Source organism: Phaseolus vulgaris, chromosome 7 (assembly GCF_000499845.2).
Source record: "Phaseolus vulgaris cultivar G19833 chromosome 7, P. vulgaris v2.0, whole genome shotgun sequence".
Classification (NCBI taxonomy): domain Eukaryota; kingdom Viridiplantae; phylum Streptophyta; class Magnoliopsida; order Fabales; family Fabaceae; genus Phaseolus; species Phaseolus vulgaris.
The window spans coordinates 34117460-34145360 of NC_023753.2; the positions used below are offsets into that span (position 1 = coordinate 34117460).

General features: G+C 29.9%; 5 protein-coding genes across 5 annotated transcripts; 4 read left to right on the top strand and 1 right to left on the bottom strand.

Annotated features, from left to right (window-relative positions):
• The first annotated feature begins 6731 nt into the window (after positions 1 to 6731).
• Positions 6732 to 9088, top strand: LOC137830243 (probable pectinesterase/pectinesterase inhibitor 41). The gene is made up of 2 exons (XM_068637441.1): positions 6732 to 7936; positions 8240 to 9088. The coding sequence occupies exons 1-2, from the start codon at positions 6931 to 6933 to the stop codon at positions 8929 to 8931; spliced, it is 1698 nt and encodes a 565-aa protein (XP_068493542.1). The 5' UTR covers positions 6732 to 6930; the 3' UTR covers positions 8932 to 9088.
• Positions 9089 to 10328: 1240 nt separating this feature from the next.
• On the bottom strand, positions 10329 to 11199 carry LOC137828711 (putative invertase inhibitor). The gene has a single exon (XM_068635391.1). It carries the CDS (start codon positions 11178 to 11180, stop codon positions 10629 to 10631), a length of 552 nt encoding a protein of 183 aa, XP_068491492.1. The 5' UTR covers positions 11181 to 11199; the 3' UTR covers positions 10329 to 10628.
• A 3948-nt stretch (positions 11200 to 15147) lies between these two features.
• Positions 15148 to 16004, top strand: LOC137830244 (uncharacterized protein At5g01610-like). The gene has a single exon (XM_068637442.1). It carries the CDS (start codon positions 15265 to 15267, stop codon positions 15742 to 15744), a length of 480 nt encoding a protein of 159 aa, XP_068493543.1. The 5' UTR covers positions 15148 to 15264; the 3' UTR covers positions 15745 to 16004.
• Positions 16005 to 21998: 5994 nt separating this feature from the next.
• Positions 21999 to 22910, top strand: LOC137829418 (uncharacterized mitochondrial protein AtMg00810-like). Its single transcript, XM_068636220.1, has 3 exons — positions 21999 to 22122; positions 22433 to 22578; positions 22695 to 22910. Exons 1-3 carry the CDS (start codon positions 21999 to 22001, stop codon positions 22908 to 22910), a joined length of 486 nt encoding a protein of 161 aa, XP_068492321.1.
• A 642-nt stretch (positions 22911 to 23552) lies between these two features.
• LOC137830247 (uncharacterized protein At5g01610-like) lies at positions 23553 to 24480 on the top strand. Its single transcript, XM_068637444.1, has one exon. The coding sequence runs from the start codon at positions 23892 to 23894 to the stop codon at positions 24378 to 24380; it is 489 nt and encodes a 162-aa protein (XP_068493545.1). The 5' UTR covers positions 23553 to 23891; the 3' UTR covers positions 24381 to 24480.
• The last annotated feature ends 3421 nt before the right edge of the window (positions 24481 to 27901 follow it).

Below are 27901 nucleotides of genomic sequence, written 5' to 3' on the forward strand. Positions count from 1 at the left end.
ATATGTAATTATAAAATTGTAATCGAATTCATAAATTAATAAGTTGTCAACCGTGATTCATCCATTGGATTAGGATACATGCAAGGTTATCAAACTCGCGAATTCACCCTTAAACCAGTTCGAGTTTACGAGATGGGTAGTGTTTGGCTTGTCAACTCATGGGTAAACTCGTTTTTTGGTAGACTCGATGTAGACTCTGACTGACTCTGTGCAAACTCACGAGTTCGTGACTGAGTCAACGCGTTCTAAAAAATGTCCAAAATGATTCAGAGAAGTGTGTTTCGTTAATGTTAGAATTTATGTTTCATACATTTTTTGCATTCTTAACGTCATCTTCGTCACCACCATGCCTCGTCTAGCAGTGCACAAATCGTCGTCGTCCTCACTGATTTGGAATTCATAAATCAATATTTTTTTTTTAGTGCTATAACAATTTTATCCTATTAGAACAATATTATTTATTTATCTAGTGTTATATACTATAAGATGAAAAAAAAATATAAATATTGAATAATGTCGTTTTAACCTTATTCAACATCTTCATTGAATGGATCATGAAAAAAAAATTAACACCCTACTTATTAATAAATAAGTTAAAAGTGAGCTTTTGGGTACAACAAACGTCTCACTACAAGAAAAACGCATATTAGTTATTAAAGATAAGCGTCAACTAAAATAGAAACGTAAATAACATTGACCACAGCAATAGATAGACGAAAAATATAGCATGACGAAGTCCACTTTAAATTGACTTAAAAAAAATTAAATAAATAAGATTAAATGCGTCGACCTATGCCATGCAAAATGCAATAAAAATTTATTATTTTTTGAAAAGTAGCATCGGTTTACCTACGCTCAACAAGAATAATTTTTTTATTTATTTTAAGATCGAATAGGCTAACACATAAGTATAGTTTTTAATTTCTTTTTGTGACATAGATAAAAGTATAACTTTTTGATAATTTTTTTTGTAATTGTAATGTTTTAATAAAATGTAAATTTTATTTCTAAATATTTTATTTGGGAAATAAAATTTATATTTATATTTTTATTGATGATAAAGTTAAGTTAAGTTAAGTAAATGTAATTAAAATTATTTAATTATTAAATTGATTAAAGTGTTAAAAGTAAATTGATGTAGGATATTTTTTTATATAATTAAATAAGAAGTTCTGATATTAAAATTATTTTAAAAAATATTCTTAAGAAAGAAGTGAAAAAATAGAAAAATAAAAGTTGAGTAATATATCATTATAATTTTTTCACTTTTGAAATTTGTTTTATAGTTTAAATATTCTTCCACTAATTTGTATATTACTTTTTAACCAAAAAAAAATCGAACCCACTGATAAAAAAAATACATATCAGTATTTAGTATTTTTTTTTCAACAATAAAAAAAAAATAGATACTTCAGAATTAATACATTTAATATTTTCTTTAACAATAAAATAAAATAAGACAATTATCTCAACCCTTATAGTATACCGACACTACCTAACTCTTATAAAAAATTGATAAGACCAACCTGTCCATTATCTAGCCTTCAAACCAACTATAACTCTACAAACTACGAAGTGAATCCTAAATGAAGGATAGTATAAGCCGCATCAACGTAGAAAGCATTCAGTATAATTGAAAAATTAATTCTGATATTAAAGATGTTCAACTGCTAAAAGCTTTTTATATACCAATTCATGCCAGAAAAATCCAACAGGTAACTCAAGTGGTTTGGTAAACCACCTAGAAGCAATTTAAAGGTGAACATAATATCACATTAAACATTAGTTTATGACTAATTAAATTCTATTTATTGGAAAAAAAAAAATATATATATATATATATACAAAAATCAATGAAAATAATTAATTACTTGATTAAATTATAGACCATTTTATAAATTAAAAAAATTATCAGCATTTAAATAGTTTTTATTATTAATAAAATTTTATAAAATAATTTTTAAATTTTTATTTAATCATTAATTATTAAGATTTTAATTACTTACTATTTTATATTTTAAATTATTTTCTATTAATTTTTTAAAAATTAATTTAAATTTTAAAATATTAGTAAATAGTTAATTTATATATCAATTTAAAAATTATTTTATAATTTTTTATTAATAATAAAAATTATTTTTATATCAATAATTTTTAGTATCTAATTTAGTTAGTATTATATTATTTTTAAATTTAATTGTTATTTAAATAAAAAAATTAATATTTATTTAATAATTGTATACTAAACTAACAATCATTTTATATACTAACAATTTTTTAGTCTCTAAAATAATATCTAATTTAGTGAATATAATAATTATAATAATTAATTATATTATTTTAAATTTGATTATTATTTAATAATTGAAACAATAAATTAACAATCTATTTATTGCCATATATATATATATATAATTTTTTTTATGATATCATGATTACAAACATAAATGGACCATTGATTAAACGATATTGGAAAAACTTTTCGTCGATATGTAAATTTTTTTAAAAAAAATAACAAAAAATAAAAGATCACCTTTATACATTTAATATTTTATTATTTTCCAAGAAAACCTTTAAAATTTTATTATATATTTTAAAACTCATTTTTATTTATATAAAAATGTTTTATAATTTATAGTAATGAAAGTATAAAAAAAATTATACAGAAGTTCAAAATCTAGGAACCTAGTAACCGGTAAGGAATGCGAATTAATTGATAAGGTGTTTTTTTAAAGATCTATATAATAATTTATACATTAAAAAATTACTATTTTAAAATTTAAATAATCTTCAAAAAGTTATAATATTCACATTTTTATGTTATGGTTAACTTGCATACTTAATTTATTCTTTTAAGAAAAATAACTATTTTTTTTTAGTTTTTAAAAGAGTTTGTGATAAAAAAAAATTGTATGGTTTGGAAAGATAAGAACAAAATATTGATAGAGACGATAAGAATAATGAAGTGTATAGGAGGAAGACAAAATGAATTTGGTATCCCTACTTCTTAGGAGAACTAAAACTTTCTTAACTCACAAGGATGGATCCTAGTGGAAGGGTTTAAAGGAGAATGTTGTCTAAAGATGACTCATGAAAAACAGACTTAAAGCAAAATTGCATCAATCTCATATATGTTTTGAAAGTAGTAAATGTGCAAATTACATGTGCATATTAAATGTGAGAGAGAATCAAGAATATCTTAAACATTTTTTAAACATTTTTTTTATGTAGATATTGTGTAAAAGGTTTTCAACACATCATGATCACTTAATAAATGTATAATATTCTTTTACTTATAAAAAAATATTGTTTTTTTTATAGAAACCTAAATGACTTACTCTGAATAAAAATCTAATTTTCAAAACGGTAAAGACAATTTAAGATTATTAGACAACTAATTGGACATAAGTTTTCCCTTTATTTATGGTCATTTTAAGTGTCACATGGATTGAAAGTATCTTCAAATTGGGATTAAATCTCATTTCGTTTACATCTGGGTCAATTATTTACACTACTTATAACCTTAATAATCTATACTAAATTAACCTAAATACAAGTTAAATTTAAGGTGTTTTTTTTTATGTATTTATACATTTTTCTTCTTGCACACCTACATCTTTCAAAATATCTAAATTACTCTTAATAATTTTGGATAATTTTAAAATAGAAGATATTTCGTAAGCAAATGTGTTTTTAGAATAAAAAATCTAGAAAACAAATAATCATTCTAGAATATTCTCTTTAAAACATATTTTTTTAACTTTCTAAATGTACATTCAAAATTCATAAAATATGTCAGGGAAACATTTCAAAAAATAATCCGAAAATCAACTTTGAAAGAAGTAAAATAGTCTTTTTCCAAAAATGATAGGATGCAATAAAAAATTGTTGGAGGTGAAGGAAAAAATACCCAATGTGTTGGTCCAATATCCAAACCTAGAAAGAGGTGACCCGTGTGAAAAGATTTTTGGGGTATACTATAGGACTGTTTCTTCCTGCACCTCGATACGTTATTACGCCACTTTCATAAACAACGTGAAAATACCTTTTCAATCTTGTTGTGTCACCTTTATAGAGTAGCTTTCAGATTATATAATTCGGACACATATTTAAAAAAGACTTCCAAATTATGTAATTCGGAAGTAAAAAAAGACTTTCAGATTTCATAATCCAGAAACTAATCATGCATATGAAAAAAATGCTTCTGAATTATGTAATCCGAAAGTTAATTATAAATTTTTTAAAAAAAACTTTCAGACTATATAATCCAAATTATTACATAAGGATGTTTTTTGAAATATGAACATTTATGGAGATGAGAGAAGAATATATGGAGGTGGCGGGAAGAAATAGCCTACTATAGTAGAGGCTCAGTCTTCATGGTTTCTTCTAGCCATGACTATAATGATGGGTACCAAAGCCCATGCTCATCTATCAATTTGTATTTTCAAAATACTTTTAATTGTAGAAATTAATTATGTATTAAACCACTTTATCTTTAGAAAAGGAGAAAAATTATGTTCTTACAAAAACCAATATAACCTCCACCATAGGACTACCACTCTTCTATTACAATAATGGAAGCATTTTGAGTTTAATGAGTAGATTAAAGGTATATTATTTTAAACCAAGATGTATTTATTTTTGAATATTTAAAAAAGGGAATGTCCAAATGTTTGCTGAAAGAATATATCCTCCTGATTGCAATTCAGAATTGCCTAATTTGAATGTTAAATATGTTGAGTCATGCATGTAGTTAGGCATGATTGACCAAAGCATGTAAAATTTCAATCCAAATGCCTTGTTACCAAAAGATAGGCAAGTCTTTACCAAACGCTTTCTTTCCCTTCTGACTTGTTTTCCATTTTATGTATGTATCTTCATTTAAATAACCTTCCATTCACCTAATTTTTACGCCCAACATAAACTAAACACTCTCCATTTTATATATATAAATAATAATAATAATAAAATAATAATAATAATAATAATAGATGAGAATGTTAACATCTGGTTAAAAAGTTAAGAAATAATTTTTGTCTATGGAAAAGTATTAACAATGTATCTCACTGTGAATTTTAATGAAAAGAATTTTATATTAATCTTTCAATCCATAATCGATGACATTTAACATTGCATCCTATAAAATTAAGTAATTGTTTTAATTTGAGCTTAAAATAAGCCAAGACTATTACCTCTTTTCCTTTTTAGTTGCTGGATATTTAGAAAAATATATATATATTTATATTGCAGTTTCTAAATTCAAGATAGTATTGATTATTTTTTAATTATAATCTTACTTTTAGCCTAATTTTTAATTAGTTTACAATTATAGATTGATTATAAACTAAAAATTAAAAAGGCTAAAATAAAAACTCCATAACTATGACCAACAAGTATTGTGTTACTAGATTCAATGTATAAACTTTAAAACACACATAAAAAATGGTAAATTTGATTTTACTTGTTTAAATGAACTTTAATGTTATTTGGTAAAAAAAAAGACTTGTTTCAATGAGTTTTACTTTAAAATTTTATGCTATAAGAATTTATTAAATCAAGTTTGCATTCAATATTGTTTGATCATTCATAATTTACGTGTTTTGGATAAAGAAAGAAAATAGGGGGAAATATAGATGATCTTTTTATTTAATTGAAATAAAGAAAATTAAGAAAAAACAAAAACAATTATTCTTTTAGAGTGTTTTGGTAGATAGGGACTTTCTATTTTCTAAACAAATTGGAGTTAAAGCACTAGATTACTTATGTTTGATGTACTTTCTAAAAAAAACATCACCAGGAGACAAGATTTTCCGAAATAATTTGTAATCAAGTTTTCCAATTTTCTTTTTGAATTAAAATAAAATTTTATTATAAAATACGATACTATTATTATAAAATTATTTAATATTTTTTAATTCCAAAAAATACATATAAATACTTTTAATTGAACTAAAATTTAAGATGTTTTCAAAACACCCCAACTTTTAATTTCCATTAAATATTGTCTCAACATTTTTTTTTGTCGGATCCAATGAATAAAAATAAAATTGATTTCAAACTTCATTTAACTTTAGTGAAATTTAATTTAACTTAATTTGAACATACACTTATTTTTTATCGGCCGAAACATAGACTTATTAATTCATAAGCATCATAATTGGAAGATTTTGACGCAGATTTGAAAAGACTCTTCTCCATTAAAACGCGCCCTTCGTCTGATACTTCGCTGTTCCTCAATGGTAATAAATTAATATTTTTATTATTTTTATTTTATTTTTAATTTAAGATATTATTATATTATTATAATAAGCTGGTCAAGTATTTGTTTTTACTATTTGCAGTGTGGAAAAGAAAAGTTTTCCGAAAGGAGAATGCAGTGGCGCAATTTCCGAGGATTGATTTATAAAGTGTACTTACCACCGAATCATTAATTAACCTTATAAAGTCAATATTTTTGCATAGCACCACCTAGTAAAAGTTAATTGGATTTGTGTGATATTAGGTTGAACACAACTCCGTTGACAAAGGAATAACTTTCTTGACTAGAATGTATATCATCAGTTAAAGAATAGACAAGTAAAAGAAAAACACTACTGTATTAAAGATGCAAAGAGAAATAGAGAGACGACTAAAGAGATATACATGAAAAATGAAAAATGAAAAATAAAAATAAATGACTTTTGTAATGGTGATAATCACACCTTTTCCCACTTTTCAATTTGCAAAGACTACTACTGGTTTATGGTCTCCAACTTTGCACTGCAATTGCACTAACAATGTAAAGGGTAAACGCATCACGGAATCTTTCTATCTACAAAACCTTCTTTTCTTTCCTCTATAAATTGCAAGTGATCATTCAACTCGATTTCCATCTTACACTCAGTTCTTGCAAACTAACCTACACTTACTCTAACATATCAACTTCCAATGGCCAACAAATTACGTAATTCCCTCCCCAAAACATCCACATTTCTCCTCCTCCTTCTACCCTTCCTTTTCTTCTCCCATGTTTTCGCAGACACCTCTCCAACCACTTCTGTCTCTCCCAAAACCATATGCAAATCCACCCCAGACCCATCTTATTGCACTTCCCTGCTTCCTCCCCAAAACGGCAACGTTTACCACTATGGCCGCTTCTCGGTGAAAGAGTCTCTTTCACAGGCAACCAAGTTCTTGAACTTGGTTAACAGATACCTCCAACGCCGCTCCACTCTTTCAACCTCCGCAATCCACGCGCTCCAAGACTGTCAAACCCTCGCCGAACTCAACGTTGACTTTCTCTCCAGTTCCTTCCAAACGGTGAAACGAACAACCAGGCTCCTTCCCACTTCGCAAGCTGACGACATCCAAACCCTTCTCAGCGCCATTCTAACTAACCAACAAACCTGCTTAGAAGGCCTCCAAGCCACCGCTTCCGCTTGGCGTGTCAACAACGGACTCTTCCTCCCGCTTTCCAACGATACCAAGCTCTACAGTGTCTCTCTTGCCCTCTTCACCAAGGGCTGGGTCCCCACCAACACTAACGTCACCGAGTTTCACCCACCCGCCAAACACCGCGCCTTTCGAAACGGGCGTTTACCGCTCAAGATGTCCAGCAGAACGCGTGCGATCTACGAGTCCGTGAGTCGGAGAAAGCTTCTTCAGGCGAACGTGGGTGATGAGGTGAAGGTGATGGACATTGTCACTGTTAGCAAAGATGGTAGCGGGAACTTCACCACCTTGAACGACGCCATTGCGGCGGCGCCCAACAAGTCTTCCTCTACATCAGGGTACTTCCTCATCTACGTAACTGCGGGTGTTTACGAGGAAAATGTGTCCATTGATAAGAAAAAAAAGTACTTGATGATGATTGGAGATGGCATCAACAAGACAATTATTACAGGGAACCGCAGTGTTGTTGATGGCTGGACAACCTTCAAGTCGGCAACTTTTGGTACGTACTAGATTACGTTTACTACATAATCAGCATAAAAAAATGATCTCTTATTCACACATGTATAACATTTATTTCTGATGTCTTCTGTATCATTGACCGGTCAATAATTCCATAAACACGTTTAAAATATATATATTAATATATATGTACACTCTTGCCACTTTTCTCAGAAATAGCAATTGAAATAAATGTAAGAAAGTGGCTTACGCAATCATTAGCCATTATGACTGTGACCTAAAAAATGAGGCTATATGGTGTGAAAGAATAATTTTTTCTTATGAATATGCACATTTGTTGCAGCGGTGGTTGGAGAAGGATTTGTGGGTGTTAACATGACGATCCGTAACACTGCTGGAGCAGAGAAGCACCAAGCCGTAGCACTTCGTAACGGGGCAGATTTATCGACGTTTTACAGTTGCAGTATGGAGGGGTACCAAGACACGCTCTATGTGCACTCCCTGCGACAACTCTACAGGGAATGCGACATCTACGGCACCGTGGATTTCATATTCGGAAATGCGGCGACAGTGTTGCAAAACTGTAACATGTATCCTCGTCTTCCAATGAATGGTCAATTCAACGCCATAACCGCACAAGGCAGAACCGACCCCAACCAAAACACTGGAATTTCTATCCACAATTGTACGATTAGAGCAGCCGATGATTTGGCTGCGAACATGAACGCGGCTGAAACTTATCTGGGAAGGCCTTGGAAAAATTACTCAAGGACGGTTTACATGCAGAGTTTTATGGACAGTGTGATCCATGCAGCAGGGTGGCGAGCATGGGACGGTGATTTCGCTTTGACCACTTTGTATTATGCAGAGTTTAACAACACTGGACCTGGATCTACCACTGCCAACAGAGTCACCTGGCCTGGTTACCATGTCATTAACGCCACCGATGCTGCTAATTTTACCGTCTCTAACTTCTTGATCGGAGATAACTGGCTCCCCCAGACCGCAGTGCCTTACGCAAGTAACTTCGTATAGATACATTCATTCACTCATTCACTTTCTTCTTCTTTTCAGCTTTACTTTATTTTCTTATGCTAAAATAAACAGGTGTTCCAGTGAAACAAATACACTGCAATGTTAATGTAAAACCTACATTTAGTATTAATATTCAAACCAAATATTACATCTTTAATTTCCTCCTCACTTACAGCGATAAAGAAGTTTTATCAGCAAACTAATCCCTTTACCTACGTTTTCTTCCATTAAGGTTGAAAATCAAACATTTAAAAAAGTCACAAACAAAATTAGTAATGGATCAATTTTTTTTAATTTTATATTAAAAACTGAATCGGCCTATTATATTTAAATATAATTATAACAACTAAATGTATTTCTTGAAAATTATTCTATAATTTGACTGTAGTTTACTTATAATAAATTTATATTTTTTTTAATTATATAAGATTATATAATGTATTAATAAATATGCGAGAAGATTTTAATTACGAAAAAAATCATATCAAGTATAATTTTAATTATAAAATATTTAATATTTTTATAAAGCAGTAAAACACATTTTACACTACCTCAAAAGAACTGTTAATCATGGATTGCTCAGCAGACGCAGAACCAGTACAAATATCATTAGTTTTAGTGACTTTGATTGGGGGCAATGATATAGATGATCGAAAATCAACAATAGATTATCGTGTATATGTCGGATCCAACATCCTCTTATAGTCTTCTCATAAACAAAGAGTTGTTTCAATGAGTAACACTGAGTAGTATGAAGTTGCAACTGAAATCAATTGGATCAATTCATTACTATCAGAACTTAAAATTCATACCACTGTTCCAAAAATTTACTCTAACAACCTTGGAGCAGTCTATTATCTGCAAATTCAATAATGCATTCTAGAAACAAACACAGAAACACTTTCAGCTCGACCTTCATTTTGTTTGTGACCAAATCCAACAACAAGTAGCGAATATCTTAACCAAACCTATTCCAAGATCGTCTTTTTCTTCCAACAGAGATAAACTTATGATTCATGATAAATCCATCATAAGTTTGTGGGGGTGTTAACCAAACTGTCTAACACTGTAACCGTCTACCCCCTAGGTTAGGATACATAGACCACCTATATCTTACTTCTCCCTCCATATAACAATGCTGCCAAGCATTGTAATACCAATAATCAATCTCACTTCAATGATAAATATATAAAAAAATGAGTGATCAATTAAAAAATACAACTAATTGATTATAAGCGAAACTATAAAGATTCATTTAATTATTTAATATATTCATAATACAAACTTGCAGCAAACATTTTTATTATTATAACTAACATATTTTATGATTTAAAAGCAATGAAAAAAATTAAGCAACTTATCTAGAAAAGAGCAAATGTTGGTTATGTGATGTAACATGTGCTGAATGAACACAACATTCTTTTGTACAGTATTATATATAAATAAAAGATAGGTTTGCTTACAATTAATGGAGAGAAAAGGGTGTTGTTCTAAGACCTTAAGATTGGCTTATTCTAGCACAATATGAGGGCGCATGCCTGTTCCAATTGAATGCATGAAGACTCTAGCTAGTTAATTCTCTCACTCACCCACCTAAATAAAAACTGAAGCACCTTGTCCAGCACAAACCTCTAGGTTTTGCAAAACTGTGGAGACAAAAAAACACCAACATAGGAAACAGAGACGGTAAAAAAAACCTAGGCTGTAATGCCCATCATTTTCTTGTTGATGGCAACGGCAATGTTGCAGAGTTGGCGAAAGGTTACACTTCTTCGCGAGAGAATGTCATCGTCACCGGGGATAGAATCATCACATGTGTCGATTGCAGCTAAGGCTGCCTTCAACCAAAGTTGGGCATCAAGCTTGTCGTTGGATAAAATGGAGGCAACAGTGTCTTGAATTTGACTTTCTGCGTCCAACAGATTCTCCTTGCAATCAGCCAGCCCCTGTTGTATTGTGGGTTCAACAAACGGGTCATCGATCATCTTCTTCGCGTCCACTAATATGCCACTGGCGTTTTCCGCCGCGGCCTTCAGCACTATCATTGCCAGGTCCTGTAGGTTGGCGTGTTCGCTAGTTGGGTCCGACATAAGCACCTGCTCGCACAATTCATCGTTTCCCCTTGTCTTGCAAACACTCTGGATTAGCTCTTTGCCTGTCAATGGTTCTTCAGCATTGGCTTGGTGATGAACTGCAATAACACAAATGCACGTTACCAATATCCAGAACGAATTTGTTTTGCTTTCCATTTTCTTTTGCTTTGCTTTGGTCCACTTCCCTCCCATGTTACAGTATGTTTTCAGTTTATAAACTCAAATATGTGTGGTTAAAATGGTACGGTAGAGGCAGCGATGCGCTGCACCTCAATTTTTTATGGCTCTCTATTTTGTTGCTAAATTCAGCAAATTTTTCTATTTTTTGCTATGATTATTACCTCACATTTTGTGTTGCTTTTTATTTTTCTGTATGCTCCTCATAGGCAATTACAATAAGAATGGTGATATAGTAACACGTGAAAACATATATTTTACATAGTAATAAATTAATATTTTAATATTTTTTATTTTTTTTTAATTAAAAATATTATTATTTTATTATAAAGAGGTGTGAATTGTATGTTAATTACTATTTGTAGTGTTAAAGAAAAAGTTTTCTTACAATAACGGGCTTTTCAGTTTACTTCGCATGGGCCCATTCAATACTGCACCACCCTATCTCAAATTTCAAAAGGTTTGGTTTCAAACTTTCAATGGTTTAGGATGGTCAAAGTTTCAAACGAAAAGGTTTTGTTGACATTGCAAACAAACCGTGAATAACACCATTCCACAAACCTTTATAATAATATTATAATATTTTTAATTAAAAATTAAAATAATTAAAATATTAATGTATTTCTTTGTTAAGAGTGTGTTTGCACTGTATGCGGTGTCAACTTACCACGACCCATTTTCAAAAGGTAGTAACAAACATGTTTCTCGTACACAAGATAAATTTGCGATAAAAAGGTTTGTTGTGAAGACAAAGAAGAGTGGATATGCAACATTTTGAGGCCGGTTTACACAAAAGAGAGAACGCCATTAGACGCCGTTGAAATTTCAAAAACATCAAATAGGGAGACCAAACATACTTTTTAGACCTTATAATTTGTCATTGAAATCTGTTTCTTTAAAATAAAATCAGGAGATAAAAATATAAGTATTTTCTTAAACCAAACATGTCATAGGATTTTCTCCTATTTGACTGATATATTTCTTGTTTTGTTCAATGTTATAAGTGGATACAAAGTTAATTTTGCAAACATGTATTATAATCAACATGCATGGCTTGTAACTTTATTTATGATGAATAAGGTTTTAAGAGTCAATGTCAAAGGCGTTTACTTTTTCAAAATGTCATGAATTGCAATAAGATTATTAATAATTTGTTTAAGATCATTAATGATTTGTTTGGATGGGTGTATGGACTCTTGGTGTGGATTTATAGGGTGATAAAAGAATGTCATTGTTCATGTTTGTTGAATCGGTTGTCACAAATTTGAGAGGAAATAAATTGGCGAGGGAAGTGAAAGTTGGACCCTCCACATCTGTCAAGAAATGCAACAAAGCTATGAATGAGACAATTACATATGTTCCCCTTTATTGTGTACGTGCATGGGAATGTTGGACAAACATGCATTCATATGAAATTTTGTCCCATAACCGATTATGGAACCATTCATAATCGATTACCATGGATTCATTCCCCATTTGTGGTTGCCAAGAATTAAAAAAATGGACCATATGTGAGTAGTGTGTACATAAGAGAGAGCATTTTGTACATATTGTAACCCACTGGAAACCAATACCTTAATATTGTTGGATTTGAAATTTGACAGGTTACCTAGTGTATATAAAATAACAAATGTATATTTTAATTTTACAATTGTATCTGGTTATGTCATACATGTAAGTATGGGTGAAACTTTTAACCTGTAAGAAAAAATTTGAACCTTGTCAGTATACTCTGTGATTAGGGAAAGTGAGAGGAGTCTCTGTGAAGTTTTAGAAGAAAATAGTAGCATCACATGTTAGCTAAAGTTGTACATATGCATGGTGTGTGGGGGGATAGTCAATCTCACAAATGTTTAAAAATTTGGTGAGGGTTGGAGAGGATATAACATTGTTCTTTTGGAGTAGGAGGTAAGTTGTCTTTGTTGGCTTTTGGTTTAAGTTTTATGTGTTAAGGGAATAAGCACGATTTTCTTTCTGCTATAGAAGGTGAGGTCAAGTTACCCCCCCACCAAGACAACATAAAGGAGCTTTGTAGGTCAGTTTAAACATTGTGCCTCTGGAGTACGGTTTTAAGTTTACATGACTAACATATGTTTGTAGGTTAGTGTAGATATATGTTTCCAGTTGGTATGATTGTGTTGGGACTTATATGAGTTTCTGCATGTTTAAAACGTAGTAGAGAGATGGAAGAATTGTAACGATAGCTGCAAATGAATATGGCTGAAGGTGTTTTTTAAGGGCCATCATAATCGTCCATGTTCTCCCTTTATTTTAAATTAATTTGATAATCAATTAGAGAAAAAAATAGTTTCATATATTAATAACATGAATTTTAAGTTGTTTTGGTATAAGGAGTAATGGTTAAAGTGATTTAGAAATTGTGTGTAAAGATAATACTATAATTGTGGTTAGATGACTTCAAGTCGTCTTTTAACGAATACCATAGTGATTCAGTTAATCGAATTCAAAACCTATTTGCAAGCAATGAAAAGTTAGTAATAACAATAATAATAAAAAGGAGTTAAGATAGTTATGCAGAAAATATAAAAGAGATTTGAACGCTTGATTCCAAGTTCTTCCACCATTGAATTCTTCATATGTTTTCTAAAGATTAATCTTTTCTCAATCCTCCAATAGAGTTAAACCAGATTGAACATGTGTCAATCTAATTCCACTGAAACTCAGCTTTCACAAGTAAAGCATGCGTCTATTATTTTAATCGGTATCCGCTTTGTTCCATGCGTATACTCCATGAGAATGTTTACCTCCTCTCTCTTGAATCATGTTACACCTAACAAATTAATTAGAACAATGTGAACTAACTAAGAAACCAAAGTTTAAGATAAGGAAGACTTTCAATCATCCAGAAGATTAGACTATTAAAACAACAACTGCTATAGAGAATTAAAAATCAAAACTTTTATTTACCAAAACCTCAGAACTCAATGGGAAATTACAAATAAATCAACAAAAAATGTTTAGTCTTCTATGTGGAGGCAAAACAAAAGAATTACAAAGAATAAAAGAATCTAAAAAAACTCTATGAAGCTCTCTCTTTCTCCTTGATGCTTGTGTCCTTTTATAGGTTTTTCTGTTTCAAGGATCTTGAAAAAATATTACAGTTTAAATTTTGTTAATAGTCTAGGATTTATAATATAGGGTTTAGTAAAAATAATAATAAAAAGTTAGTAATATAATTCATGTTTAATTGTATTAGAAATCTTATATCGATTAGGCATAACATTAATATAAGTAGAGATAATTATCAAAATTGTAATTAAATTGACTTCTTAATATTATATCAAAATTTATTTTAATAAAATTTGACGGAGCTATCCAATGGATCTCTCACAAACATGTACATGTCTCAATTAGGAATGTGTTAAAATCATATGAAAATATAAGCGATTATCTTTCTCGCGTTAATACTGTAAAAAGTGGCTACCTCGAGTGGAGACAAAGCTCTGTCACGTGCCGCACGAGTTCCTCGCATGCATAAAATAATAGTACTCCTTCAAATGTTTTAATAACAAAAAGTACTAGTAAAAAAATTGATCGATTAATTCGTTAATTAATATTTGTAGATCAGTAGAACCAGAAATTAAATATCAGTGAAGCAAAAGAGTAGGCCAAGCCAGTCAGCAGCCCCCCACAAATGCTCCAAACCACTGGATAATAAATCAACAACAAATGTTTTACCATAAATTAATATTTAATAATTAATTACTTTACTTAAATGACTAAAAAATACCCAAAAAAAAATAAAAATCAACAGACAAATGGGTTAATTATTCTAAAATTTTAATAATAAAAATTATGTTTGTATAGGAAAAAATATAATTTTTTTATAAGAGTTTAAATTTTATTAATTTTGATTAAATTTTAATAATAGTTGAAATAATTCAACAGGCTCTTTATTTATTCTAATATCTTATAATTATTAAGCTTTTGGTACCGAAAAGTCTCCCTCTCTCTCTCTATATCGATCTACCGTATCTTCCAAAAGCAAGACAAAATTTTCCGGAAGTGAGTGTTCCGTTGCAGTGAGAGGCAGCGCCCTACGATGATGTCTTCTTCAATCAAATTCCTATGCATCGTGGTGGTGTGTTTGACAGCATCATGCGCGTTTAGCCAACCGCAGAGGTTATCAGTTTACGATGTTCTTATGGAGTACGGATTTCCTGTGGGGCTTCTTCCGAAGGGAGCGATAGGGTATTCGCTGAACAGAGAAACGGGGCATTTCGCAGTGTATTTTGACAAAACGTGCAGCTTCGTCATAGAGTCTTACACGCTCCAATACAAGTCCACCATCTCAGGAATTATCTCCAACCGTAGGCTCTACAATCTCAAGGGTGTGACCGTCAAGATCCTGCTCCTCTGGCTTAACATCGTCGAGGTCAAGCGTGATGATGAAGATATCTACTTCTCCGTCGGCATCGCTTCCGCCGACTTTGGCGTCGATAATTTCCTCGAGAGCCCCCAGTGCGGCTGTGGCTTCGATTGCAACAAACTTCCCCTAAACGGTGACGTTTCTTCAATTTAGTTACCCTTCTCTGTTATTCGATTGGATTATTCTCCTCTGCTTGCAAACTGTAGATCTATCTGTCTTTTTTTCTTCTTTTTTTATGCCTTTTAATTAATAATTACTCTGCTTTTTTTCTGGGTGTGGTTCCCCCTCGCGTGATTTTCTGCCTAGGGGCTTCCGCCCTTTATGCTGCCATTATTCTCAGAATCCAAACAAATCTCATTGTAATTGCCACAACTCTATTATTGGATATATCGCTTTTTTTTTTGTCTTTTGTATCACAATGCCTTAATATTCGTTGACGCCGTAATTTGAGTAAGTAAGAAATATTATAATTCTATTAATCTCAAACAATTACGTGTCGTGAACATTTAAGTTTGTAAGACGTGTTGAATGTGGAGTTTAGTTTTGTGTTCATTGAGTAATTCTTTGGTTTGATTATTAAGTCTATCCCGTTTTGACAGTTTTTAGAAATGGATCAACTCAAAGTGCAATTTTCAATCCATGTTCCTAAGAGGGTAAATGTCGTGTGGTTGTCGACATTAGTTAGGTAGATCTTAGTTGAAGATAGTTGAGAGGGGAGACATGGTAAACAACTTCTTGGCCTTTGAATCGACCAAGGTCTTAACTAATGGGTTATGGTAATATGATTCCCACACAGCACCAGCTTCAATACCCTTAAGAGAAAATTGGTATCAATTTTCAACCAAAACCCATCTACGCAAAACCAATTCTAGACAATCCATACTTTTTTATCTTCTTAACCCAATCAGTCTCTGCCAAAAAAACAAACACCTTAGCTGCTGCATATGATGTCTGTCCTTCAACAGTACGACTTCCCAGTTGGGCTTCTTTGAAAATGCTTGATTGACTACTAATTACACAGCTGCCCCGGTAAATTCAAAGGGCCTTAGATTACACTTCTTGCCCGTTTCCCAAAGTAGAACCTTACGAGTTTTTGTCTATTAGAATGGGTGTTATGTTATGAGGAAGAGTAGAATGTTCGGATTAAAAGAGATCGAAGTGCTATTCATAAGGTCAAATTTGCAACAGACTTATTTTATTTTATTTTGTTATGTTTTTTAGTTTACGTGGTATTTCAAATATACTCTCTTAGTGATGGAATATCTTAAGGGTGAGAATGAATATTTACAGGTAACACAGTCTATTAACATGTGGCACCATTAGTCTGACAACAATGTTAGAGAAGACATGGTTAGGATCATAAAATTTGAAATTTAATTCAATCCTAAAAAAAACATATAAGAGGTGAGGTTTGTAAATTATTTATGTCAAGATATGTCTTGTGTGCCTGGGATCTACCATAGATAATTTTCTTTTAAACGTTAGTTTTTGTGGCTAATGATTGTGAGTTTGTGGCAATCACTTGCGATGAGGATGAGCTCCAATTCTCAGTTGCAATTGCTTCTGCGGACTTTCCGGTTAGTAGCTTTTTTATCATGAGAGTCTCATTTGTGGTTGTAACATTGACTGTTTGATGGGGTTGGCACTTGTGAGTCGATGCATAAATCAAGTGATGTTGTAACAGTCTTATTAATTTGGTGGATCTAATCAGCATGTGGTGCATCAAATACTACTCCGTGGTAGAATCATCGTGGTTATGGTTATCGTTTGATGGATGTGTCGTATTAACCATCGCATATCTTTATTGTAATAACATTGCATTTAATACTCCCAGTCAACAACTTGGATAATAATTGTGCAATCAGAGGATTAGGAACTGCTTTATGAGAAGTTCTGTCAATTGAAAATTGACTGCAAACAATCGAATAAATCCACAAGCCACATGTTCATGAATGAAGAGATGATATGTGTCTATAGGTTTTGAAGGGTCATCAAAAGTTGGATAGTGGAATTGTTATTTGATTATCCCAAAATAGTGTGGCAGATGATTTGGGAAGTTCAAAGTCAGTCAAAATAAACTTCAACCAAAGAAGTTTGCAGTGGCAACTATAGTTTCAATAGATGATGATACAGATAAATTGGTTTTTTTTTTCATGAAATCAAGGAAATGCCAAAGAGAACAGCCAATAGCCAGTTATGGACATGTGAGTATTTAGCCAGCTATAGTATCCTTGTTTGCATAAACTGAGAGATATTGAAATAAGAATACAGGGGGTAACTTAGTCTGCATGAGTTTAGTCTCATTTTTTTATTCCATTTCATTAAATTTAATTAGCTTAGATTAAGTCTACAGATTTTTTTAGCACACAATTCAATTTAATTATAATTGAATTGAGTTGGATTATTGAGTTGAGTAATAAAAAATAAATAACTGTTTATTACGACAAAAATACTTCAAATTTAACATTTCTAGTAATTTTTACTAAGGTAATGACAGCCATTATAATACATACAAAATAATGTTTATATGATAAAATATAAATTATTTTTTATAATAAAATTATTATATAAATAATATTTTTTATTATATTTATTAAGTAGTTGGGTTGAGCTGGGTTTTTTCGGTTTGAAATTTATGAACTTCTCACTCAATCCAATTCTAATTACTAAATAAAATGTTACAATTAATGAGTGAGTTCAAGAGATGGGTTAAGAAGATTTTCGCAAACGGATGTGGTATTTCCTCACAATCAAGGTAATTTTTACAACATTTTTAATATTCTTTAACTTTTATATGTGCACCAAATAAAATTTCAATTCAATTTTAATATGCAAGAATGAGAGATAAAGAAAGACAATATATATATATATATATATATATATATATATATATAATTACTTACAAGATCTACACATAGAAATAAGAAAGAAAGCACACAATAACAAAACTTTGAACCTTATATTATCTCATTTTACCTTTTGTGTAACTTTATTATAAGAAATATTGAGAATTTAAGTGTAAGTTGGTCTCTCATATTGGATAGAAATTAGAAATAAGAGAAAACCTGGTGTCATTATATAAGTTTGCCTATGACTCATACCTCGAATATGTTCGGTGTCTCATTTCGAAAAATATATAAAAGAAATATCTTCACCACCACCATGATGAACAACAATAAATAAAAAATAGAAAAAGGAAACAATATATCTTAAGTTAGTCGTAAAACAATATAAGAAAAAAAAAGTTATCTCCCATGTGATTCATCAATCAATGATTTTCAAGTAATCAATCATCTAAAGCAACTCAATAAAGTTTTTTTTTCTCAACTACAAGTTCTTCTTAAATGTTTGAAATTATTTTGAAAATTTTCCCAATAGAATCCATGAAAATAACTTAATATTATTTTTATACAAGATAGATTTAATGTGTTAAAACTGATTTCATAACCTAGAAGACCAATTTTAATAATTTACAAAGTTTAATATAAATTACTCAATTAAAAATATTTTTTTAATCAATTAAAATATGTTATTCTTATATTCCCAAAAAATTCAAAAACATTTTAATAGATTCAAAAAGTATTATATATTTATTTATTTACAACAAAAAATATTCCTGGATATATTTTAAAATTTATAATTTTCGAAAATAAAATAAACATTAATTATTTTTCCATAATATGAGGTATATAAACAAGTTTATAGGATTTTTTTGTAGTAATTTTTATTTGAAAATAAACATATATAGAAGATAAAAGATAGAGTAGAAATAAGTTGATAAAAGAGAGAAAAAGTAAAAAAATAATGGATATCTAATTATTTAGTAGAATAAAAAAATATAAAAAAGATAGAGATAAAATATTTTAAAGTTATTTAATTTAGTTCATTTGATAAAAAAAAAAGATAAGGTAAGTGTGAAAACAATATACAAAAATAAATGAAAAAAAAATAAGTTCTACAATTTTCTTAAAATGATTTCTCCTTCACTTCTTCTTCAACCAAATCAAACTAACAAAATTAAGCATGTCTCTTTTTCTTTTCTTTCATCCCTGTGGGCACACCTCTTTCTACAAAAAATATTTTATCAATATATTTATACAATTAATGACCTTTTTTCTAAAACTATGTTCCTTGTAACACAATAAAAAAAAGTCTAAAATAACAATAGTAATAATTTATAACAATATAGAGTTCATAATGAGATTCTCCTACTTTGTGTACACTTTTTTTTTACTTTATGATAAATTTGATAGTTATTTATTTGAAACCAAAAATTTTAAATTAAAAAAACTAAAAATAACATTTTTTAGATATAAGTATTTGAAAAAACAGCATTGTCTGTTTCTGTGGTAGTTGTAATTATTATTCTGATTCATTTTGGTGTTCTGTTGTTTTATTATTATTTGTTGAAAATTTCAAAGATAAAGAAGAAGTTGCAGAACACCAGAGACTTAGGTATGCAAGGAAGACACAACAAAACCGGAACAGTGACTCTGCTAAGATTCATGATGATTTTCAAAAGTGTTGCAAGCTTCTTATTGCAAGTACCCTTTTTCAGATCTGCAACAATCACGGATTTGCTTTAACCCATTTTTTATTTTTATTTTTATTTTTTTATCGGTACATTTAAAAAAAAAAAAATTGTATGCACACTTCTACATCCATGCCACCGTGACAACAATCGATAACTTTCTCTCTCTGTTTCGATTAGTTAAATTTTTAATTTGGCCTTTTTTTTTTAACATGTGAGACTTATTTCGAAATCATAAAAAAAAGTGTGTCTTGATCATTAACTGGTTCTGCTGTAAAACAGAATAACTTATAAAAAGATAAGGACTTTCGGATAAAAGTTGAAAACAATAAATAGCAACCCACATCTAACAAATCATAATCAAATGAACTACCACCTCTTAATAATAGTCTTAATAATAGGTACATTTTAAGGTATATTTTGATTAAGTGGTAACAAACATCAAAACTACCTAACATCTAGAATAATAAAATAATAAAATTAATACATAGAATAATAAAACTTAACAATTCTATCCTAAAATTAATATTGTGTAACTATTCAATTTATCTCCATCTCATAACAAATTCCTGGTAATAGTAGTTGGTTTGTCTTGATTATGATCTAACTTTTTCAATACTCTTTTTAACCATATTGTCTGATATGCATATGAAGCTACAACAATAAATTTTACTTATGTGGAAGATAAACTTACTATTGGTTGCTTTTTTGGTGACCAATATATTATTTCTGAACTCAATAAAAACACATAACATGAAGTACTCTTTCTCTCATCCAACTCTAGTGTAAGAAACAAATTCATCATCTCCTCCTTCAAATAGAAAATTCCAAACGTTAAAATATCTCACTACCTGAAGCTTAATAGGATTCTCCATATACTTACTAACAAGACTCACCACAAACATCATGCTTGGTTGAGTAGGTGTGAGATACATGAGACTACCCACGACTTGTTATAGTAAGTCTTGTCCACCTTTACTCCACCTTCATCTTTCATGGGCTTACCACCAGGTACAATAAGATTATGAATATGATTACTTTTGTCCATTCCAAACCGTTTCAGCACCTCCAAATACATACTTTTTCTGACTCATAAAAACACCATTAGATCTTTGCAAGGCTTCAAAACCAAGAAAATACCTCATCTTACCAAGATCTGCCATGTCAAACTCATGTTTCATGGAATTTTTAATCTCTCTAAACATCAATTCATCATTTTTAGTAAAAATGAGATCATCAACGTAAAGACTTACAATTAATACTTTGCCTTCTTTTTTGGGCTTGATGAACAAAGTATGCTCATGGTCACATTTCTCAAAACCTTCCTTCATGAATTAAGCACGTGAGGCTTGCCTAAGCCATAAAGTGCCTTTTTTAACATGTAAACCTTTTGTTCATGTCCATTTTGCATATAACCACATGGTTGCTTCACAAATACCTCTTCATTCAATTCACCATGTAAAGACGCATAATTCAGAAGATTGACCATCTTCTTTGAGTTGCAAGTGCTACCACCAAACGAATTGTCTCTATGTGTGCCACATGTGCAAATTCTTTAATATAGTCTACTCCAAGTTGTTGAGTATACCCCTTTGGTACAAGTCTAGCCTTATATTTGTTGACTTCTCCATTTTTATTAAATTTAGTCTTATAAATCCGTTTTACTCCATCAACTCCCATGTGCCATTTTTGTTTATTGCTTCCATTTCCAGATCCATGGCTTGTCTCCATTTCTCACTTTTTAAGGCATCTTCAAAGTAAATAGGATCAGTAACTGCAAATATGGCCAACTGAGCTTCATTATCTTCTTCAAAAAGACACATGGGAAAATAAACATGGGAAGTCTTCCAGCTTGACGTAAATAGTGTTTTCTTACATGGTGAACTTCAAGAAGAAGTGTTTGTCCAACAATCTGAAGGATTTATCAAAAAAGGCAGAGAAAATCAAGTGTATCGGCTCAAGAAAGCTCTTTATGGGCTTAAACAAACTCCACGAGCTTGGTATAGCAAGATTGAAGCATATTTTGCCAAAGAACACTTTGATTGATGTCCTAGTGAACACACCCTGTTTATTAAAAGAATTCATGGTAATATTCTAATTGTTAGCCTATATGTTGATGGCATAATTTTCATTGGAAATAGTAGTTAAATGTGTGAGGACTTTAAGAAGTCAATGCAATTAGAATTTGACATGACAGATTTCGGAAGAATGAGGTACTTATTGGGAATTGAAGTGATACAAAGTGATGTGGGAATTTTCATCTGCCAAAGACGTTATCTCGTGAGATGTTAACTCCGTTCAACATGACAGAATGCAACTCTGTTCGCAATCCAATTGTGTCAGCCACTGCACTATCTAAAGATGATGAAGGAACATCAGTTGATGCCACCAAATTTAAACAAGTTGTTGGTAGTCTCATGTACCTAACAGTCACCCGGTCATACCTAATGTTTGGAGTGAGCCTAATCAGGAGATACATGGCTACTCCAAAGGCATCACATTAGACTGCTACAAAACGTGTATTCTAAGGTATGTTCAAGGTACCACTGAATATGGTATTCTATATAAAAAGGGAGGAAAGACCGAAATCACAGCCTATAGTGACAACAACTATGTTGGGGACTTTGATGACAGACGAAGCACCTCTGGAGTAGTATTCATATTAGGACCAGGGGTTGTATCATGGACTTCAAAAAAGCAATCAGTGGTTAGCCTATCAACTATAGAGGCAGAGTATATAGCTGCAACGGCATGTGTTGTCGATGCATTTGACTTCATAGAATTTTAAAACATTTTGGGATTGAAAGAAAGGAAACAATCACAATTCTATGGGATAACAACTCCACTATTCAGCTGTTCAAAAATCTTGTCTTCCATAGATGTAGTAAGCACATTACAGAGAGATTTCACTTTCTCAAAGATTTAATAAATGATCACGTGGTTCAGTTGAAATACTGCAATACTCAAAAATAAGTAGCGGATATAATGACTAAAGCTGTGAAACTTTAACAATTTGAGAAACTTGACAAATTCTTGAAATAGTTGACGTTAATACAATAAGCCAGGGCTTAAAAGGAGGAATTGTTAGTTTATTTTTCTGTTTTAATTAAATAAAACCTTGTTTCTCAGGATTGAACATAGTTAACTATTTTTTAAGTGTACAGGTGTGTGCTACGTGTATGTGTAAAAGACTTATAAAAGGTCTGATTGGTTCAATGGAATAAATAAACACACCGTATTTTCACTTTCAAGCATATATATACTACATAAGTTATATTTTAAGTTTTACTACATAAGTTATATTTTAAGTTTTATAACATATTTATGATTATAATATATTTTGAAACAAATGTGAGAACGATTTTATAATATATATCTATAAAAAAATATAATATATTTTTAAAAATATTTAAGAAATGACGTGTTTTTCTATTAATAATAATATATATTTAAAAAAAAAGGAATATCTCGTATGGGTAGGGATTCGGTGTAGCAGGTGGCTGCAGCTTCAATAATGTTAAAAAATTAATAAAAAATTGAAAATGATAAAGGGGTTCGAGATTCGTGCAGGAATAAAGGCTGGGCGATCAGTACCATCATCTCCATCCATAGAATATAAAAAGTCACGTGGCTATCCAACGGTTCTTCCTTATCATGACGAAACGCTGACGTTTAGTTCATTCCATAATCCAAGGAGATACAAAACCATGAATCTAGAGTCCCCAAATTAACCATTAACCAAATCTCAATCCAATTCCAAGACCTGAGCATGTCTTCCACCGCCCTCCTCCTCCTCCTTCTCTCGCCGATGATCTGCGCCGTCACCTCCGAACCGACGGCGTACGAGATGATGGAGAGCTTTCGCTTTCCGGAGGGACTTCTCCCGAAAGGAGTGACCGGCTACGAACTGGACCCGTCCAGCGGTAAATTCCGCGCCGATCTGAACGGTTCGTGCAGTTTCTCCCTCGAAGGTTCGTACCAGTTGAATTACCAGAAAACCATCACCGGCTACATATCGGAAGGCAGGCTCACCGAACTGCGTGGGATAAGCGTAAAGGTCCTCTTCTTCTGGCTCAACATCCTCGACGTCGTTCGCGTCGGCGACGACCTTGATTTCTCCGTCGGTGTCGCTTCCGCTTCGTTTTCCCTTGATAACTTCTTCGTCTCCCCGCAGTGCGGTTGCGGGTTGGATTGCGGTGATCTTCAAATAAGGAAATTGAAATTGGGAAAAGGAAACCCCTCTCTTTCCACTGTGTAGAAATTCAATTCAATTGGCCTTTAATTATATATGATTATTTGTCGACGCTTGTAGTATTGCATGAATGTATGATATCTCGCCGTCAATGCTGGTTTTATTATTTTAAGTATATATTATTATTATATTACATGCCATGTTCAGTATCACTGATTTTCATGACCACGAAGGACATCAGCAATAGATAATCAAGGTACTCTACAGCTATGAAAAAACTGAATCAGTGTGGTCCGTTAATTACTATTATTAATATGTGTTTTAAATTTATTAGTTTAATAAATTTTAAAGGTTAGATTAAGAACTGTAAGTCCTGTAGTTTGTGTTGAAACTGCAGGGATCACATTTCGGAATGTTTGTGCATGAGAGAGTGGTAGTGGAATGCTTGAGCCGATTGTTGAGGTATTTATATTCTGTAACTTCTCTTTCGCTTTCTGTCCATTTGGTTCAAATTGTTGCAAAAGATGATATAGGGGCACTTGTTACTGTGATTGATCAATAATTCCGATATTCTGTTTTGGCTTTTGGTTACCATAAAAGCCATTAGGGTTTTCTGCTTTAGTGATTGTGGGCGGGCAGGATGTCTTGTCATGGTAGTTGGAATGTTGACGGTATTTTTGTTGATTATTGTTTATTGTGAGATTAACATTTGAGACCATGGGGGTGTGATCTCATTGGATTTTTATTTTTTATTTGGGAAAAAAAATCTCTTATAATTTGGTTTATGGAAAGTCAAGTTTTAAGAGTATTTTTTTTATAATGAATAGGAGTGAAAAAAGATGCTTCGGAGGATGATTGAAATTGGTTTGTGTAAAATATAATTTCGACTTTTAATTTTTGACTTTTGGTTTATCAATATTTATCCAAAATTAATTATTCGATAATCGAATGATTTTGAATGTTTTTGAGATTGGTTACTGATAGTCCGAATTTCGAGGAGATTTTTTATTTTTATTTCTTATTTTTGTATTTGATTGAAAGATTTTCAATTTTTATTTTTTATTTTTGGTTTTCATTGAATGATAATTTGGGTTTTTTGGTGAATGATCGAAATCCACTTTTGAGTTTTTGACTTTTCTCTAATATTTATCCAAAATTAATTATGCGATTATCCAAAATTAATTATGCGGTGATCGAATAATCGTTGCAATTGATTACAGACTACTATGGACCAAAATTTGGGAGAGGTTTTCAATTTTTGTTAAAGTTATCATTATTATTTGGTTGAAAATGAAAAAGAAATGATAATTTTAATTTTAAATGCATTATAAAATAAATGTATTGGTCGTAAAAATATAGAATGTTTGTAATGTTTAAAATACTTAAAAATATAATTATTGAAAAATAAATTATTTTTTAAAAATAAATATAAAATAATAAATTAAAAATGTTTAGTTTAAAATTTAATTTATTCAAGAGAATGAAGAAAAATAAAAATTTAAAAATTACTAATGTTATTATTAGAAAAATATATTATTATTATTGATGACACTAAATTAACAAAAGTTGAATCTACAAACTTAAATTAAAGAAAAATACTGTTATATGAAATTGAAATTAAAATAAAAAATATATATATAACAATAAATTAAACGTTTAAGATATAAAGTTAATGTAAATAGATGTTGGTAATATTATTTTTATTATTATTAATTATCTAATTATGTTAATTTTAAATAAAAAAATACATTATAATTATAAACAAAATTAAAGTCAATTAATATTAATTAATAATGACACACAAAAATAAATAAAATTAAAGTTAATTAATATTAATTAATAATGAAAAAAAAATATTAGAATGAGAAGTTAAACTTATTTATTAATAACTTCAATTTTTGTAAACAATACTTTGGTGACTTAAGAATATGTTAGTTTCCATAATGGTGACAATTGTTACGTGGTGGATTGCGTTGTGGTGATTATGATTGTTGTGGTTGTGATTGGTTACTGGATTCAAATTATGGGGATGGTGTATTCATTTTGAATCCATTGGAAGAACTTCCTCCTTCATTTTACAAGTGTGTTTAATGTATATATTGCATATTTAGCAGAAGGTTGTGTATTTATATTCGTCCCAAACAAGTTAAACAAGAAATCAGTTGAATTAGACACATTGACCTAATTTAATCCTGGTTGTTACTTCTACTACTTTGTTTCCATTTTTATTTTATTTGAGTTGAAATTATTCATAACAAAGAAATGTAAGACTGTTTCCCAACTTACATATTAATATTATTTTACATTTTAAAAAAATAATAACATGATCATCTCATTCTTGTCTTAACTAATAATCTATACACGTCATAAATAAAATAATAATAATAATAATAATAATAATAATAATAGAGTATACAAATAATAATAATAGAGTATAGGAACAATTTTCTTTTAACTATTTTTTTTTTACTTTTACTCTATAATAATAATTATTATTATTTTATACACGTTTCTTTGAATTATAAAAGAATAATGTGTAAAATAATACACAATAAAATAAGAATTAAAACAAAAAATTTAAATAAATAATTAGATATGATTAATATATCATATACAAATAAATTTAAAAGAAAGGACAATATGTTATTATAAATAATAATATAAAAAAATAACTCACATACTACAGTAAATTAAATATAAATAAAACGTAAATGAATAAAAATACAAATATATAAGTGGAAGTGAATCTAACATAAATATAAATTGAAACATAGGACCAGTACCTAATTGAAGATAAATTAAATAATAAAAAATTTAAATTAACATATACATAACTAAAGATAAATAGAATAAAATAAATTTAAATTAATAAAAAAAAAGACCAATCCGAAAATAAATTGAATAAAATAATTATAAATATAATAACATAAATATTGAAAATAAATTAAATGGATATAATTATAATTTTAATAAATAAGATTAATGAATAACTAAAGATAAATTAAATTACATAAATATAAATTTAATAAAAAATATCTATATAAATAACTTACATAACATAAAAAAATTAATAAAATAAATTAAAATAAATTAAATAACATAAATATAAATTATCAATCCATAAAGAAAGACAAATCAAATGACATAAATATAAATTTAATAAAAATAATAATAATTAAAATTAAATTAAATAAATATAAAGTTATGTTCCGAGGACCTCTCCATAGCTGTACATAAGTTAAATTATAAAGATATAAATAAAAAAGAAATAATCAATGTGTATTACTACAATAAATTAAACAATAGAAATGTAAGAATAAATAAATAATTAAACAATATATTGTTCAAGATAAATAATTTTTTTTAATAAAAGACACTTAAATCTTCTATTAAGATTATAAAAAGGACTTGACTCTAACTGCTCTTGTAGTGGTCAAATTATAGAGGAGATGATATACTGGTCACAACATTTCTTTCTCATCCTCTCTTGTTTTCAATTAATCATATTTATTTTTTAAAAATATTTTCCAATTTTTCTTAAGTTTTTTATTTTTTTATGCTCAAACCTTATTAATAAAGCACAAAAT